At 43.6% G+C, this 20,063-nt stretch overlaps 1 protein-coding gene across 1 annotated transcript in view; it reads left to right on the top strand.

Moving 5' to 3' along the window:
• TGFBR3 (transforming growth factor beta receptor 3) overlaps positions 1 to 20,063 on the top strand; it is a 399,166-nt gene that overhangs the window by 343,038 nt on the left and 36,065 nt on the right. The window contains exon 15 of the mRNA XM_069232346.1: positions 8,847 to 8,954. Within this exon, the coding sequence (XP_069088447.1) occupies positions 8,847 to 8,954 (108 nt within the window). The remainder of the gene's footprint in view (positions 1 to 8,846; positions 8,955 to 20,063) is intronic.

The raw sequence follows: 20,063 nt of genomic DNA, 5'->3' as shown, positions 1-20,063 counted from the left end.
TGGTCAGTGTGTGCAACATTAATTTGGAAAAACAGGTCAGAGAGGTACCCATCCCCATTCACCCCTAATCCATCAGACAAAACCCCCAAAAGAATAGGGTAGGAATTTTTTGTATCCACTTTATATTCCTTATAGTGTCTGCTTTATACCTGGTATGTATGCCCTTACCTAGGGGGTCTCCCCTTTATGGATGGAAAAGCCCATTTCATAGTGGCATGCTTCATCGTTGGTTAGTCCAACCCACCGGGTTAAGATAGTACTAACCCGGTGGTCCCAACCATAGCCCCCGGAAAGAACTAGCTCCTCATGGGGCAGGAAGATCAGTAGGGTACCAGGATGGTAACAAATCAAGGTTAAAACTACCTCAGCATCTATCAAATAATTATTCTTTATTAGGTATGACACTGGGTAGGGTTAAAATAAAATAAAATAAAACAATAAAACACCCTTCCTTTTAAAAGGTGATAGTGGTGATTAGTGAATCTATAATGGATCCATGCACCTTATATGATCTACCAATAGGTTTTAGCCACTAGTGAGGTACTCGCCAGGAAAATAAATCTCAAGACATCCTTCCTCTGGCCTTCTTCAGAGCAATTGTGTTATCATCCCTACTGGCTTAGTATGTCTAGCAACTCAGCATGCAAATAGGGAAGACTAGTTCTTATCTTTGTCCCATAAGCGTCTCTTGGAACAAATGCATCAGTTCGATTGATCCACAGATGTTGGCAAAGCACCTCAAACCCACTTCCAAAGGTCCGGAACTGGCACACTTGCAAGGGTAGACTCACTGATGGCAGAGTCGATGTTCACATGCAATGTTGTTGGAAGCCTGTTATGTCCCTGAGGCTTAAGATCAGGAGGGCAGCCAACTAACCATTGGAGTCACTCTGGGTTATGGGTTCAAGAGATGCAGGACCACTCCTCGACCAGGCAAGAGGGCAGCAGGTCAGCTCAGTAAACCAGGAGACCAGCAGAGTGCAGTACAGCACACTGGCAGTCCATCATCAGCACAGCACTCGCTCTTTCTGGCATAGTATCCACAGGTCCATATGTTTATGGAGTGTTAGTGACTGGGGTCCAGTATTTATATCTTGTTGCACCTTTGAAGGGGGTAGAAGCTTATAGAAGTTTCCCTTTGAGGTCCCCATGCATCCTGCCTTCACTGCCTTGGCTCCAGACTACGTACAGAGGGTATGCAGCCCTTTGTATGGACGCAGGACACAGCCTATTCAGGAGTAAGTGGGGCTGTCCCCAGCTCCCCCCTCTTATTCTAAAGGTGCTAGCCCATCCAGGTACATCTAAGTATCCTATTGTGTGTGGCTGTGTAGAAGGAATACAGAAAGCTCAAATGTCACTACACCTAATAATCTGACCAGAGGCAGGCTAGAGGCCTTAAATGGCTAAGCTAACAAAATGCTACTTTCCAAAAGTGGCATTTTCAGAATTGTAATTTATTCACCAGAGTCTATGCTAGGATTGACTTATATGGATTAAATAGGAAGGTTTGGGCCTAGCAAGAGGTTTATTTTGCCAGGTCAACATGGCAGTTTAAAACTCCACACACAGACTCTATAATTGCATGCCTGAGAAATGTTTAAAGGGCTACTTAAGTGGGTGGCACAACTGCTGCTGCAGGCCTACTAGTAGCATTTAATGTAGAGGCCACGGGCACATCTAGTGCACTTCACTAGGTACCTATGAGTAAATTAAAATGCTAGTTGGGTATAAACCAATTGTACCAAGTTTTAAGGAGAGAGCACAAGCACTTTAATACTGGTTAGCAGTACTAAAGCGTGCAGAGTTCTAAGGCCATCAGAATAAATGCAGCAAAAAGTGTAGGGTAAAGGCCAAACGTTTGGGGGTGACGCAGCAGAAAGGGCCAGGTCCAACAGGGCCTCACTGTAATTTAAAATCTTAGGTCCTGTTTTCTCTCCCAATGATAGTCTGAGGGCAATGAATTGTGGACAAAGTTGTACTTCAACAATGCTCCTTCCTGCTGAAAGAACAAATTGTTAGCTAACAAAAAGATGTAATTTGCTGGACCAACACCCCCCCCCCACCCAGCAGAGATGGCTGTACTCTAGGTATGGAATTGTCACAAACATTTTCTAGTGATAAGGATCTTTCCTAATTTTATCCAAAGTAGTCTCCTTAACTTCAGTTGTGGAGACACAATTGTTGCACCACCTCTTAGAATCTTAAATGAAGCAGGAGCTCTTGGTGAGTGCTTATGGCAGACAGCAATAGTCAGATACATTTTAGACAACTGAAATAAAGTAGTGACATTTATACATTCATCGTCTTGTTTTCCCTCATGCTGTTCAAAACCCCGGTTGATGTATGTGTTGTAAACGAAGATCTATGTGTTCTCAATTTTGACACATATCTGTAATGGCTCTCTAGATGGACTGATAGAGAAAAGCTATGGAAGAAGTGGGAAAACACTTGTGGCTTGCATATTTCATTTAGATGGCTGCAGTAGGCTGCATGTATACCCTGTGCTCACAAAGAGCCACTCGTGTATAGGCTGCACTGTTGGTAGAGGTGTGTCCTTCATTCCGTAGGGAGAGGTTTATTTGTAACATGAATCACTTGAAGTCTTGAACCACTCTGCAGCACATCTTGAGGTACAGTGGTGAGGTGATGGGTCTCCACAATATCATATAATCCACCACATCATGGTTATAGGTACTTCAGTCCTGCTTGGAACTCATATTGATGCAAGATCTTTATTACAGCCAGTAGAGCATTTGCTTTTGGGTTTAACATGGTTCTCCTTCACCTCCAGTCACCGGAGATTCATTATCCATTATTTGGTACATCTCTAGGCTTAACTAAACCTATACTGTCATCAGAGTTTTTCAGGAATTACCATTTCATATGGGTTTTATATTTTCTAATTTATGTGTGGCTGTTTTCTAATGGCTTCTACATATACCCCAACTAATTTTACATAGCTTCTCATATATTTCATATACAGTTATTCTGTTTGTTCTTAAATAAGGGCATGTTTTTTTAAAAGACAAATACATTATATGATCTAAAGGGATTTCAGAGCTTTCCCTTGTTTGTCATCTCACTTAGGGATGTGGGTTCTTTGAAGCTACACTTAGGCCCTCATTCCCCCGCCAGCGGGAACCGGCATTTGGCCGCCATGCGGCCAAAATACCGTTTCCCTCATTCCGACATTCCCGCTGGGCTGGCGGGCGCTAACCAAGTTACCGCCGGCCGGCCCAGCGGGAATGGGGGCCGCAACACAGGAGCCGGCTCCGAATGGAGCCGGCGGTGTTGCGGCGGTGCGACGGGTGCAGTTGCACCCGTCGCGCTTTTCACTGTCTGCTAAGCAGACAGTGAAAAGCTTCATGGGGCCCTGTTAGGGGGCCCCTGCACTGCCCATGCCAGTGGCATGGGCAGTGCAGGGGCCCCCAGGGGCCCCAGGACACCCCTTACCGCCAGCCTCTTCCTGGTGGTGAAAACCACCAGAAACAGGCTGGCGGTAAGGGGGTCAGAATCCCCAGGGCAGCGCTGCTTGCAGCGCTGCCCTGGCGGATTCGCCCGGTCGGGGCAAAAACGGCGGGAAACCGCCGGCCCCGGTTTTCTGACCGCGGCTTTACCGCCGCGGTCAGAATGGGCTTGGAAGCACCACCAGCCTGTTGGCGGTGCTTCCGTCATTCGGTCAGTATGACCCCCTTAGAGTCCTAAGCAGGTTTACTCAGTGAAGGCTGCTGCCAATAACACTTGGTGGGGTAGTGCGCAGTGGTGGGGGGAATAATAAAAAAATGACTTACCTGCCGCTGTCAAATGCTGCTTCGGTGCTCCTCTGCTCCAGCCGCCTTGGTGCTTCTCTGCTCCCCTCCCCACCCAATCCAGACACTCCTCTCATGTTGTCACCCAGCATGAGAGAAGTGTTGGAATTGATCTAAGTGGGCTGAAATGCCACTCAGTTAGGGACTGGGAGCCTGCACTGATTCTCCACCCAGCTGTGCAACACAGCTCAGGTGGAGAGTTATTAGTGCACCTGTCGATTTAGACGACCTATGACGGCCCGCCAAGCCAACATGCACACTTACAGTGCACCTATCACTCCTCCCTGGCTGTTGCTGTTGCCCCGCCCCACCCTATACTCTGCACTCTGGTTGTGGCTGGGTAAGTGAAAAATAAAATTATAGTAAAAAATTTTATTATCATTTTATTTTTCTGCTGCCTTTCAGCAGTGGGGCGACGCCCCTGTGTTTACTCTTTGGCCATTGCCTTGCCTTGGGGTGATTAGATGACTTTTTGTTTAGGTAGTAGGAGTTACTCTTTGTCTAACTTCACCACATTCCCATATCTTTGTAAAAACAAAACAGGGACAATATACTTTAACCTGTGGTTATGCAATTTTCTCAAACAAGAGATTTGAGGTTGGTCTGGTGCACCCTACCAGACCAACTACTTATCTTCAGGTTGAGCTTTGCCCCTCAAGTGATGGCCTTGGTAGCTGCCTACTTTCATCAGTCGGAGAAATATACGTACATGTAGCGAGGCGTCTGTTAGTAGGAACCCCCTCCCCCCCCCCCTAAAGTGGCCATGGACTCCATAAACTGATCTGTACTTCCTCTTTTTCGGCTTACCCGGTCTGTGAAGGAGGACAAATCCTTTTCTCCTTATGAGGAAAGCTTTTTAAGAGACACCTTTATCACTCGTAGGCTATTTCTATGCCATACTCTAGATCTGATTGTCACCTGTGTCCAGGTGATATTTCTGACCCATTTAGGACATAAGGATTCAGATCCAGCCTGCTTTTTGTGATACGTAGACAAACCCTCATTTAGCTTTTACCCCGTTCTTGTAAGAGGTTCTAGGACAGTGTGTTCAGGTAGATCGCCCTTCCACTCATCCGCATCCTCAAATGTCAGCCACTTACAGTTTATCTGCAAATGGCTGAAGCTCAGGCATGGGTTCTGTATATGTCCACAACCCCTGATCCCTAGCAGTTTCTTTACTACTCAGCAGCACGCTCGAGTTGGAAATAGTTTGCAAGGGGGCAGGACCTACCAGCTTGGACAGTACTATTTTCTTTTAGGCGGAGTTAATGCTGGTTTGCTTATGGGGTAAATCCTGTCAGTTGTGGCACACATTAATTAAAGCAACTGAAGGGAGCAAAGTGGTTCAGATTGATTCAAGTATTCCAATTATTGCCCGTGTTGCTGTGTAGGGCTCTTTATTTGATGGGGGTATGCCCAGATGTGGATATAGAGCATGGTTTGCCAATGAAACTCGTACTACTTTTCGTCCACAAGACCCAACAATCCTGAAACATGTGTGGTTTCTTGTTTTCTGTTCGAGGGTGACATGTATACTGGAGCTGGGATCTTGCTTCAAAACTAAATGGCAAATAAAAAAAATGAAATTGGTGAAGGAAAACTGTACTGTTTAGCTTACAAATAAGTTTCGAACCAGTGGCTATATTTTTAAAAAATTATTTGTGACTTCTCTCCTTTCCCCATGCTTCTCCTTCTCTGGACACCCCTCTGCCAAATAAATCTCTTACAAATGAAATAATATGAGTTTTACTCGATACTCCAATGAAAAAAGTGGAAAAGGCCCAATTTTTCTTTCACTACAACTGTTTCTCTGCCTTTGTATTTATGAAGAACAAACTCCCACTCGAGAAGTTTCAACAAGAGGTTTTTCTAAGTTAAGACGTTTGTTCCTAAGGGAAGTGACTGTGACTGCGGCTGATCGCTTAGCTTTTCAGTTCCAGCCAAACATTAGAAACAATTGTTTCTATTTCTGCTCTTTCTCTCCCTCGGTCTGACATTTCTGTCACCACCTAAAATTGGTGCAGGAGCCACGAACATTTCAAAGGTTACAAAGTACAGTTGGCTGCAGCAGTGGAGAATAATGAATCACATTCACGGTTTATCTACAAAGATGAGTGCTAGGAGCTGATTTCCTGAAAAGAGAACGAGAGCCTCATCAAAACACCGGCACTTTGCTGACATTTAGAGATTTGTGATAAGCTGAACCTTAAGACTAAGGGGGGCGTGCGTCACTCACCTGCCGTCCAACCACTTGAAGCGTGCATTCGATTTGTGAGTGACAGGATCACGAGCTGCACCATTATGAATAAAGCATCCCTCCTTAGAAATAATAGTAGTTTCACATACTTCATGCCAAAGTCCTTTTTACTTGTTCAGGAAAGCGAAATGAGGGTCATGTCTCATGGTCACATTCACGGTGTATCTACAAAGATGAATGCTAGGAGCTGATTTCCTGAAAAGAGAAAGAGAGCCACATCAAAACACCGGCGCTTTGCTGACATCTAGAGATTTGTTATAAAATGAACCTTAAAACTACTCTTTACTGACACTGCCAACAAATGCCGTCTCCTTTTTCCACTCACACATTTACACATTCCTACAAGCACACACACCCTTACACATTTCTACACAATCTTACACACACACATATATGATACACAACAAAGCTTTCCAATATACAAAATCAAACCTATGGGACTTTTCAGTGGTTCTTGTCTTGAGCAGTCTGGCTTCGTGGATCAGTATCTATAGAATTATAGATGGGCAACAGTGGATAATAGGGATGTTTTTAATCAGAGGGATTTGAGTGATGTGATAAATAAGCTACAAGAGTGAAGCTTAAGTAGTCGAGAACGTCACTCAGAACCCTGTTGTGAAAAATAGTCCCATTGTCCAGGTGTTACCCATCTACAAATTTATGTTGTGTTATCTACAAATCTGCATGTGCTTTCAATTGCAACTCAGGGAAAGAATAGTAACAGGGAAGCCATAAGTGATGTGAGCCTCCCTCCCTGCCAAATGCACACAAAACAAAGTACCTGGCCTCCTGCCACCCACCCAACAACCCTCTGTATTTACCCTCCCCCTTTTCTGGTGCTATAATACAAATGTAACATGGTGTCCAGCCACTTACACACCCCAATCTCTTCAATCCTCTGGTCCATCCAAATATATAAAAAATGCGTGGCCTTCCACCACCCACATCCAACACTCTCTCTGCTTTCCTCCCCTTCTCTCTTGAGGCCAAGTTTTCCGGTTTCACATGACCTGAGACCTGGTGCTTTACTAGCAGTGGCTCACAGTGCTGCTGGTCAGTGTGGCTTGTTTTCACCTAAGTCACTTTTTCCCCTGTCAGTGTGGGTCTTAAAAGAATGTGGTGGTTGGTTCAGTGCCCACATTCTAGCATCTCCTCTGGGTCTCTAGAGACCCAGAGGAGGACGAAGAAGTGGATGAGATATCCAGCCACTATTCTGTTGCCTCTCTGGTGTTACCGCAGACCCAGTGAGCCAGGGAAATGCAGGGGAAAGCAAGATCATCCCTTGGTGATGTAACAACAGATTAAAGGAGCTTTTGTTTTCTACCTCTTTCACGTTATAATAGTTAGTAGTTGTGTTTCCTGTTATTCATGGTAACGACTCTACATGAGAGCTACTCATAACGTACACATAGAGCTTCAAATGAATGTGGCAATGTGAAGAGCACAGCACTAAGTTCTGTGATTTTGCTGGGCCCATGCTTAATTCGTAAAAAAATATTTGCAGGTATCTAAAGATTTTCTTGGGAGTCTGTTGCCAGAGCTACCAAATGCCAGATTGCCATATATCAACACTGTCTAGTCATGATTCCAATGTTTGCCATTTTCCTCCCCGGCCCTTCTCTTTCAAGTTCTTTAGCTTACTCTTGCATGTTCTTTTTCGTCTTAGTGGTCCCCTTTAACTACTTTTTCCCATATTTCTCTTTTTTTCTCTATTTTTTGCCTTCCTCACTCTTCCTCTTGGTCAAAAGCATGATGATACAAGATACGTCCTGGTGGTCCCAGTGGATGAGTGCCCACTTCCTGCAATCACTGGCACAAATTAAGCATTGCCTGGGTCTGCCTGAATGAAATATGAGTTAGTTGTTGTTACTCATTCCAGGATCAGGGGATCCTAAGCAGATTGAGGCAGGAAGATACCAGTCACGTTGACCTTGTATCAACTACAGCCATAATTTAGGAAGGACTCCAAGGAGGAAAGACCTTTTGCATAATATGTGGTTTTATTTTCGCCTCCTCCTGCCTAAACAGACTGTTTGCGGCATACAAAGACGTTTTAAGGCATGGGCAAAGTGGGCCCTGGCCCAGGGCCGAGTCTTTCAGGGGCCCCCATGATACAGCCAGGTCTGTTCTGCAGACTGTCCTGATGACTTTAAATGATTCTTAAACATAGATGGTTTTAAATACACTTTTCCTTTAATTTATTTTTAATACGGGTAATGTAAAGGAATCTGTACAGGCATTTGCAGAGAAATGTTGTGTTTATGTTTTTTCAACACCATGCAACATCCATAAAAAAAAATTGCAATAATAGTGAGCTGCTGCTGTATGAGAATGTTGAAAACACACATTTCTATCCCTAAACATTAGATGGATACACGTTTAGGATTTGGACCAGTATGCTTTTTAGTGTGCGGGGACCAGGCGAAACAGGACACGAAAGAGCTGTAATTAGATCATAAATTCAAAGCTGTTCCTAGCAGGGGCCCCCAAAATTCGTTTGGCCCAGGGCCCCCAAAATCCTTAAAATGTCCCTACCTGCATTACAGGACACGTATGCTAATGTGCTGTGATGTATGGTGCCTTCTTAAGACAGATTTGTTTTTTTGAAATGTATATACATTTGTTTTCTCTATGTTACCATACCACAAACCCGTGTTGATATTCTGCATTCTATGGTTTGTTTAATGTGCACGTGAAAGAACAAAGTTCATGACATATGATCCTTCAAAATAGGTCAATAGTAGCAACCTACAGCAATTATTACATTCTTTCTCTTACAGCTGTGTTTTATGGCCTGGACACCCCAACAGTTGTGGGCATTGCTTTTGCAGCATTTTTGATTGGTGCGCTGCTGACTGGAGCTCTGTGGTACATCTATTCTCACACAGGTACATTCTTAAAATTGTATGCACGAATAATGGTCACAAATTTAAGTTCTGGGTATTAAATGTGCGTACTGTTTACATAACCCTATTTATATGTTGACTGTCTGTATTGTACAACGGAGTAATAACGTATCTACAAAAATAATACACTTGTTAATACACGGGAAAGAGTAATAAACTGAGAAAGGACACACAAGATGTGCATTTCATTGATCATGTAGTGCCAAGTGTGGAAATTCAGCAACCACATCCACTGATGTTTCTTCAGAGGTGCACATCAACCAATGAGCAAACGATATTTGTAGATGTGCTAAAAAGCTGGTAGGTTTTGTGAAGTAAAGTCTAGCTATTGGGCACCTACTCATCCCTAGTCAATCAGCTAAACAAGCAAAGAGGATCCTTCTGGTCACCTGTTTGTCTTCGACAGCTTCACCCAATTATTTTTGCACCTTCTAGATATTGGAATTGCATGGCATGGAAATTAAAGGTTTCAGTTTCCAGCAGGTTTTCTCTCATGTTTTCCACCCTGTCTCCTGCACATGCAGTGGATACATTTAGATCGTTGCTCAGTTTGATATAGCTTTGCATATTCATAAAACTGTGGGATGGACAACGCTGCATGCCAATCAGGCCCACTCAAACTGCATAAGTTATTTTTGTATAACAGAAAATGGCCACACCTTGGCAGGTTTGCAGAAAATAAGCAGGCCAAAAAGTGAACTTTTACACTAGACAGCAACCCTGGTCTATTATGATTCAATGTGTAGGAATACCGGAGGTTTAAGATTTTAAATCATTACTCAAGCTATTATTAAAATATTCCAGAAAACGTTAGAAAATACTGAGGGCCCAAATGACAAAGATTTTTGGTGACTTACACCTGTGATACTCCTGGCTCATACTGATTTGTAGAAGTAAGGCTGCACTCATAGCTGACTCTTGGAATTCAGAAGTCACACGTTTTAATAGATAATTCTACGCAAAATGAGTTTTTATCCTTTGCCAGTTTGTAAATGTGCTACTTCTGTAACAGTACATGGGCCTGGTGTGTTGATTCTAACACATTTCTTTTGACTGTTTCCTCACTGATTGAAAATTGAAATTTCTCCTGGTAAAGATAATAATAATAGTTTACACTATTTGATCTTGCAGTAATAAAGTCCAATAAATACACTATGATTGACATTCACTTTTTATGTTTTTTTTGTATTTGTTTACATTCTTGGGCTGGAAGCATTCTTTTTCCAACTTCTGTGTACAGTGAAGTGGATTGGTTAAGACCCATACAATGCATGTATGCCTCAGTTGAACTGTTGGGACATATTGAGGCCTCCTCTAGTCACTCGTTTACAGGAGGGAGGTTGCATTGATTTGGTCATAGTTAGACCCATACAAAAACCTTAACAAACAATAAACAACACAGAAGAAGATTTAATTCAAACATCTTTATAAGAATGTTTGAAGCATGATTTAAACCAGATTAACTCTACCGCAGTGACTGAAATGTTGGATAAGCAATGATTTTAATGGGAGTAAAGACTGTGTTTTAAGAGTCTTGGTGACAAATCGAAAAGGAAGAAGAGTGACTAATTTTCATGTTTAGATTTATTATGCATTGATGCATCTTTGTTAATGTAAATATGGATTAATGGTTTCAAAAAGAATGAATTACTAACGAGACTCGTTTATAACTGTAAATTGATCTGCTAATCAGTATAAATGCGGTGACGGTAAATAAGATGGATCTTTCAATAAAAACATTAAAAACAAGCATTGGCAAAGCCAATAGGTGTCACCTATACAAGAGCTGTAGACTTTGGCAATGTGTTATGCCATGCTGTACACCAGTGTGGCTGCTGTTCATCATGGCTAAATGTTAGTGGGGTGGAGGGTCCTAGAATTGAGAGGGGGGAGTAAAGTGCTGTTGACTAGATTTGCGGGAGTAGAGTGTCATAGAGTGGTGTTGGGGAAGTTGAGTTCTTGAGTTGAGTAGAGAGAAGTAGAGTTCAGTGGTTCAGTGGCAGAGAGTGCTGTAGAGTGCAGTGTCATAGATTGGAGTGGTGTAGAATAGAGTGCGTAGAGTGTAGTATGCTGGAATAGGGAGGAGTGGATTGAGGTAGTGGGGTGGAGAGGACTGGAGCAGATTGGGGTGGATTGGATTGAGGTGAAGTGGGTTGGATGGAGTAGAGAGGGCTAGCTTGGCATTGGTGGACTGGGTGGGGTGGATTGAAACAGAGTAGGGATGATTGAAATAGGGTGAGGTGGATTGGATTGTGGTGGATTGGAGTGGGGTGGATTCATAATGGGATGGATCAGATTTATTTGGGGTGGGTGGACTGGATTGAGCAGATAGGACTGGGGTTGGCTTGGAGTGGGGTGAATTAGAGTGGAGGGGTGGATTATACTGGACTGGAGTGGAGTGGATTGGACTGGAGGGGATGGATTGGATTGGAGTAGGGTGGATTGGATTGAAGTGGAATGTATTGGATTGGAGTGGGTCAGATTGGACTGGAGTAGGGTGGACTGGAGTGGGGTGGACTGGACTAAAGTGGGGTGGATTGGAATGGAGTGGGATTGATTGAAGTGGGGTTGATTGGATGGGGTGGATTAGAGTGGGGTGGGGTAGATTGAATTGGGCGCAGGTGGACTAGAGTGGAGTGGAATGGGGTGAATGGGTTAGATTGGGGTGGATTAGAGTGCAGTGGATTGCATTTAGGTGGGGTGGATTGGAGTGGGGTGAAATGGATTGAGTCGGGTGGACTGGATTGAGTGGGGTGGAATGGAGTAGGGTGAATTGGAGTGGGATGGATTGGATTGGTGTGGGGTGGATTGGAGTGGAGTAGATTTGATTGCAGTGGGGTGGATTGGATTGAGGTGGATTGGACTGGGGCATGGTGGACTGGATTGGGGTAGGGTGGACTGGATTGAGGTGAACTTGATTGGGTGGGATAGATTAGAGTGGGGTGGGGTGGAGTGGATTGGAGTTGGGTAGATTCGATTTGGCCAGATTGGGTGGATTGGAATAGTTTGGAGTGGATTGTATTGAGTGAATTGGATTGGAGTTGGGTGAGGTGGATTGGATTTGAGTGGGGAGGATTGAAGTGGGGCAGATTGTTTTGGATTGGGATGGGACTGATCAGAGTGGGGCATATTATTTTGGATTGGAGTGGGGCAGATTGTTTGGGATTGGAGCGAGGACAGAATGATTTGGACTGGAGTGAGGAAGATTGGAGTGCGGAAGACTGGAATGGCGCAGATTGTTTTGAATTAGAGTATGGCAGATTGAAATGGGGCATATTGGAGTGGGGTTGGTTGAGAGGATTGGAGTGGATTGGGTTGGAGTGAGTGTTTTGGGTTGGAGTGGAGTGGATTGGATTGGTCTAGGGTGGATTGAATTGAGTGGGGTGGATTGTTGTGTGGTGAGGTGGAGTGGATTGGCGTGGATTGGAGTGAGGTGGATTGGTGTGGGATGGATTGGGGTGTATTGCATGATTATGTGTTAAAGCATCATTTCAGAAATTGCACATAATAAAAAAACAATGTTGCCTTGCAATAGTTAGAACAAGATAATCTTCGTCTTTTGAGAACATCGTCCACAAGCAAAAAACAAAAGAAAACATGAGTGCAAACTGAGAAAAGACGACTTGGCAAATTAAAAGAAAGTTAACTATAGAAAAAAAGTTTGCAATTCTGTTTGTCCTGCTGGGCACGTTTTTGCAAGCCACATGCCTTCTGTTTGCATGTTACTAAAGATTAAAAAGAACATAATAGTACCTCAATCATGTGGGGGACATTGGACGGGCACCGATTCAGTTGAATCAATCAGTGCTTGGTCCCTGCTCCACAAAGAGGAACAGAAATGATGCTAGGCCTGCAGTGACGAATTACGAGGCTGTAAAGAAGAGTGCTACACAAGCCAACAAATGGTAAGAAGCGGGCAGGCTCCAAGTCCTTTTTGTTAACAACAGTGTTTCACAAGCGAGACTCTTGTGCATGCACTCACAGGCTTGACCCTAAAAACAAAAACTTTAACACACTCTGAAAAATGCATTATGTCATGTTATTTGTCATGCTATTGTGTGTTGCCGGTTTTTTAGAGTGAGTTAAGTTTGAGTGATTTTTTTTAACCAAAAACATTCTTTATCTGATATGCTTTATATCAGGTAAAGAACAATAAAAACTATGACGTTATGGTTGAGTAGTCCATAGTGATATTTTTTCAGAGTGCAAGACATATAGTGACAGGACACAGTAGGACACAGTGCAGCACACAGGCAGAATTCATACTGTGTGGGAGGGGGCAGAGGAAACCTTTGAAAGGGCGTGTGGGTTCATGCAGAAGGACTACCAAATAAAGGTATAAGAATTATTTATGATCATTGTAATTAAGTTATGTTAGTGTAATGATCATATACACCACTGACGGACCATAAAACAGTGCAAACTCCTTAGAAGGGATGCAAAAGAGTCTTTGTGATGTTATCAGTAACGCTGTGTCTGAGGCCATACACAGTACATAGCAGGACGCGATAGTTGCGTAAATACCCTAGCCACTGAATTTAAAAAGTTTTTAGATTTTGGGTCATAACCTTGCAAATCCTATATTTCAAGAATTCAAGTATTTGCTTTGTCACACAAGTATTCGCTGGAAGTCATAATGAAACCTCAATTCATTTTTATCACTTACAGACACATACCTCTATGCTCTTCTCTACTCACATTTGTATTTCAGTTCTACTTACGTGAAGTTTCCTTCTCTTCTTTTTGAACTTTTATCTTTTTTGCACTACCTGTTTTTGAGGGAAGAGCATCTTAAACTACCTTATGCGTAGCTTCAAATTTGGAAGGTATCAAGACGAAGGACATATGAGCAATAGCTTGAGAAATCAGTCAATCCCCTATATACAGTCTTTGAAACCTCTCTCGAACATCATTCATCACAGAACCAGTTTTAGGTAAACAGGCCCAACAGCAGGGTATTACACGAGTCTCGTATTTCTAGACCATATTGATAATATGGACAAATTGCTAACTACAATCTCAAAGGTTTCTGTGGCTACTTGGGCTGGTCAAATGTAAGGACGCCCCTAGCACAAGCATATCATGCCCATCTGAGTGATTGGGATCTGGCTGTAATTAACATAAGAGACCCTGTGGTCCTGACCTCCAAACTAAGAAGAAATGCAGCATTCACTATATGATTAGATCAAATGTAATTAGGCACTTTCAGTAAATGCACCGATATGGAATGCTATCCTCTGGCACTGGTCTCTGGGGTGAATATTTCCTGGACCTAGTTAACCTGGGAGTATGCACTTGAAAAAGGAAAGATTGGAGTTTCCAGAGGGGGAGGAGGAAATTGAAAAGGCAGGATCAAAGGCCCCTAACTGGTGACTGTAACCTGGCAGGGAGATATTGGTGGTTCTTACTCGTCGGAGGTAGATACATTTGAAATTAATTCTAGCCAACATCAGCAACCAATGTAAGATCACCTGCCTGCTGTAATATGGTCCATTTTGATGATAACATGGACCAACCTGGCAGGTATGAGTTGTAGCTATAGTAATCAACTTATCTGTGCTGCCTCCACCACCCCTTCCTGCCATCTACGCTCAACTGACCACCTTATACCACAGATGGACAGTCAACCTAGATTGAAAAGGCGTTCATCCTACGTGTGTATTATAACTGTGCCACACAAAACTATAAGTCTTTCTTTTGTCTCTTTCTATACATGCCTATGTAGTCTGATATTCAAGGAAATGAAGGAGACGACTGACTTTAATGTAGCTACGTATAATTGTAACATTTATCTGACCCCCTAACACCCACCCCAGTACACTTAAACAACTCTTCCCTTCCTTCCAAATGTAATGTGAGGGAATGTTGACCATCACCTGTAGACACCAGATTACCTACCCATATTAAAGGATTTTCTTAGGTTTCATTCCCATCGAACAAGAGCTCAGACGGAGAACTGGCCAGTGCGAAATTCACCAGATCACTTTCTACTCCACGAAGACATAACCACCAGACCCCAATTACGTCACAGCAGCACTATCCTGCCTTAGGCACAAGGACAATCACCATATACGCTCATAGTAACACCTAACACCAAATCCCAAACCTACACAAAGACCAAATGCGGTGCAGGCAACTAAAACCAGCTTCCTCTTTTGATGGAAAATCAACTTAAAACACACACAATGACAGGAATGGCTTTGCCTTTGGGTTTATGGCAGAGACTCAGCATTGCCAGTTATCAGACTTCCTCTTGGCCTAAAGACCATCCCAAAGTACAGTAGTATTACTTTGAGTTTACAGGACCTAATTTGTGTCAGTGATGGTATATACAGCCAGTGCTTGGGCACTGCTTCTGGGGGACACTGCACTGTACAAGCATTTTTACTCATTCACTCATACTCTGCTGTGTCAAAAATGAAAACATTAAAATGATATAATTCACAAAGTAATTCATTTTGAGCAGGAATGAATCACATGGAAACAGTTGACTTTATCAGTGAATTCCAACCTAATACTGGGATTCATACATTTGCAATAGTGCTGTGTTACCAAACAAGTTCAGTAATAGGGTGTTTGAATGTCGAACGGTCCTCTGGCTCTGTTCCCCATGCTGAGTTGTATTGTTTTGACCCCGACATCAGCACACACGATAATCACACGTGTGTAGTGATGCATTTGTATAAAAATTAAGGGAGACAGAGAACAGGACTCTATTGATTGAAAGGGCACATTGTGGACACCTTTCTTTTTTAGAAGACAGGACCACTTTCACATATTTTGGCTGTTAAAGACTAACAGTAGTGGAAGCAAAATTATCTTATCAGCAGACTAGGGGGGTCATTACAAGCTTGGCGGGCGGCGAAGCGGTGACCGCCGTGCGGCCGCCAATGCGACCGCACTCCCGTGGACCCCATTACAACATCCCCGCTGGGCCGGCGGGCGCAAACCTAGTTTACGCCCGCCGGCCCAGCGGGGATACGGCCGCAACATAGGAGCCGGCTAATGTTGCGGCCGTGCGACGGGTGCAGTAGCACCCGTCCCGCTTTTCTGAAAAGCTGCATGGGGCCCTGCTAGGGGGCCCCAGGACTCCCCTTACCGCCAGCCTCTTTCTGGCGGTGCAAACCGCCAGAAACAGGCCGGCGGTAGGGGAGTCATAATCCCCAGGGCAGCGCTGCTCTGGCGGATTATCACCGCCGGGGCTAAAACGGCGGGAAACCGCCGGCCCCGGCGGTAATACGGGTCTCCGTACCGCCAGCCTGTTGGCGGTACGGACGCCACATTAGACCTGGGGGTCAGAGACCGCCAGGGTCGTAATGACCCCCTAGCTCTTTTTATCTATCACCTGTTAGGGAGAGTCACCAGCCGGCACCTCCTATGTTTTTACAATTATTCTGCCAGTCCTGTGGAGATGGATACATTATACAACAAGGTGGAACATGGATTCCCCAAGTAGGTGCTTTACTTGAGTATGCCAAGGATATACGTGGAGAGCGTAGGACACGTGACTGTGACTAGACTGGGTTCCATTTTATATTGGATATATTTTAGTGGTACTTAAGATGGAGAATTGGAGGGAGAGCCCAGAGAGAAATCCCCATTTGGCAGGTGGTGTATTTTAGCAGCCTTTTTGAGAGATATTCACACTATAATGACATCATTTAAACTGACACAGTAAGATAGAGTAGACAACAGCTTGCAGCTTCTTGGCTGTGTATACTGCTCAAAGCCCCAGGAAACAAACATTTACAATTAATAGACTTAGATATAAACTTTTGTGCAAGTAGAACAAGCATCTAATCCCTTTGCCAAATAACTGAAAAATAATACTTATTACCGAAAAAGGGAAAATCTTGTCTCTCTAGATGGTCATTTATATCCTTAAGACTTTATAAATTAGTAGAAAGCACAGGAGTTGTTTCTCAGCGAACCGAAGCATTCCCTTATAAGAACCCCTTTATATTCTCCCAAGTTCAATGTCCAAGCAATGTCACTGTTACTAATTACCCAACTTATCAGCAGGTTTACGATCGAGGAGCTATATTACATATAGGGTGCACTGTTCCAAGCAGTAGCACAGCCGTAGTAGGATAGTTTGCTCTTTTATGGTCAATGCTGTGCTCAGTGTATAGGCACAAACTTGGGCCAGCTGTTTGAAGCTGCTGGTCTAGCTTTCACTTGTAGCCAAGGATCCAACCTCACTTTAAAGGGGGGTGCTTGAGGTATTCAACTCCTTCCCAAAGTTCACCATCATAGGGATGTGCTCACTGTGCACCACCTCAGTGTGGCGCTCAGTCAGTGCATTTCTGAGGTCTCTTTGCCTCTGCACCCATGCATGTAAATCTCATAAGCGCAGGATTCCTCGTTGGCAAGGGGCCCAGCCCCCTTGCAAATGAGGGCACACCTTCTGGGGTTGTGCCAGTGCTAAGTGCACTTCGTTACGATTATCTGTTTGGGTAAGTGTTCTACAGTTACTTTACTTTTGCAGTTGCGCATCGAGGACCCGGAATGTTGATTGATAACATTGTGACATTGTGTAATAAAAGTGATATCACACACCACTTGGACAACGAATCACATATCAGGGCTGAGCCGAGGTAACAGTCTTTGCCCTTCAAAAGGCTGCTTTTTTTCTACAAATTTCTCTTAATTTAGTTTTCACAACGCACAATTCAACAGAGCTGTATTTCTGTTAAGCATCAAATCTCCTATTAAAAAGTTGGCCAGTACAAGTTAAACCCCTTAAAACAACAACATCACACAGACCCTCCTCCACACCCAGAACCAGACTGATTGCTCGAGTGGTAAACATAATTAATAGTAGGTAAGTATATGTCAGCTGTTGTGTCTGATCCCACTCATTAGAGTACTGCCAGTAATAAGGAGAAGGAGCCATTCCCACCAGCGTAGATACCTTCTCATTATAGTTGTAAGGTTCTTAGCCTGCCGTCTGTTTGGACTATGTTGTATGTCAGCTTTGTGTAGGATTGTACTTGACATAGCCAATTGAACCAAAAGCAACTGGTCCGGGTGATTTTCTTTCTCCTTTTATAGGGCACTGGATTGCCTCACTGCCCTTAACTTATGAAAAAGCAAAGATCAGTTGTGAGTACTGACTCGCATAAGGTCCTCTGATCTCAGCACCAGAATGAGGATTCAGGATGCAGTTGCTCTGGTGCAATGTACCACTGAAACACTGCCGTTTCCTTTTGTGGAATGCTCGTGCAGGTCCTGAGGATGTCGGACAATAGGGATAACCATGCCTTTTGTGTTATCTTCATGCCCAGGTCTTTTGCCCACTGAAATAGGTGGGTGTTCTAGTGCCTGCTTCTGTATTGATAGGATGCAGGACCCTATGTCTAAGTTGATAGCACTCTAGCCTATCTGTTTCTAAGATTGTGTGAGCTGCATTGCATTCCTGCAACAATTTCAGAAACCTGGGTTCATATGTTTGATGGCTGGTGGAATGTCGTAGAATGGAAAATACAGAACTGATGTGCACTGGGACAGTGATGAAGTATCCCGCACTAAGTTTTACTGTTAGTACAGAGATCAATAATTCTCTGTGCGGGAATATCTCAGCATTATGAGCCTCACCGTGATAATGCTACGAGAAATTGGGGATAACTGTGAGCACCAAGGCTCCCACACCCACAACTCTGTTTACAAGCTATATTGGGAGTTTGAATGTGGGACTTAGGGCCTAATTTAGAGTTTCTCTGACTTTATTCCACCATACAGACGGTCCCGCCCGCAAATTGTGAGATGTCTGCAGGCTCAGTGGACACCTGTCAGCATTGGCAGGAACCAGGCACTCTAAAAGGTTACTATTTACCTTTTGAACTTTATAAGAGACTGGGGATCCTTGTAAGAAACCTTCATAAAGGAAACCTCTGCTGGAAAATAAGCTTTTTTTCTCTTAGACTACATGCGGGCAGGTACTCGCAGACTGATGAAACTGCAGTTTACCTCATTATTTTTTCAAACTGTATGCTATTTAATTCTTTCACTTTACCGATTATGTAGTGTCAACGAGGCCCAAAGGTTTCTCAGAATGCTGGACAGGACATGCTGCAAGTCATATTTCCATGTAAAAAGATCATACAATCCACAAGAACACATTTTACAGGGCATTTTATCCCTATTAGACCAGTAATACTGTGACAAAAACATTCTACAGTCAATTTGTAATTTTACAACAATTATTAAAGTGAGAGAACCTGTGGTCCTGAGCTTTAAACTAAGAAGAAATGCAACATTCACCGTATGATTAAATACAACTAAGGGGAAATGTGACTTTCACCGACAGTTCCTGTCAATACACTAAACGTTTGATGGGCGGTTCTATTAGCTTGCGGGTACTGTTCATCAGTTTTTTAACATGTTTTTGTACGTTCAAAAACAAAATGCCAAAACTAATGACCCCAATACCACAGATGTTGTCTTCCATGGTGTGGGTGACATTTGTAGTTTTCCCTGCCTCTTACTGCCAGGTTTTACTCAGTGGTCACAGAGAGTAAAAACGTGCAATTCACTTGTCCACTCTAAATTCGGCGGTTGGTTGAATGCTCAAACCTCCAATGGCGCTTACTCCGTTGGGCCATTTGAAGGCTATGTCAGCGCCTGAGAAGAAGTAGTCTCTATTGTTGACATACGGAAAGGCCTGCCCATCTATAAGTCAGGTAGGCAGGCCTTCAGTTTGGCGCTGCGTGGGAGTACCCTTCCCACCAAATTCTGAATCAGCTCCCTAGTTTGTCTCACTGCCATTGTCCTCATGCCCTTTTGACACTAATGGCGACAAAGGCAGTGACAGGGGTAACAAAGGTCAAGCAGAGGCAGCATCGGCTACCCCTGACTATCTAACTGGAATTCATATTGAGGAGGTTTGTATGGTTCGTAGAACTTTCTCTTAAATATATGGAGACATAGGAGAACCTGGTTACACACCCCCTGCCCTGTAACCTCTGTAACAATGTCTCACGTTCTGCTGAAAAGTCGAGCTTTTGGATAGGATCGTAGGAGACAAACAAGTAATTTAACAGTTGTATAATGCTTTTCTCATTATTCACTTTTTCGGTAGAATATTACATG

The sequence above is a fragment of the Pleurodeles waltl genome, chromosome 4_2, assembly GCF_031143425.1.
Source record: "Pleurodeles waltl isolate 20211129_DDA chromosome 4_2, aPleWal1.hap1.20221129, whole genome shotgun sequence".
Lineage (NCBI taxonomy): Eukaryota > Metazoa > Chordata > Amphibia > Caudata > Salamandridae > Pleurodeles > Pleurodeles waltl.
Note: the sequence above shows the minus strand (reverse complement) of the source record. Positions and strands in the feature narration are given on the sequence as shown.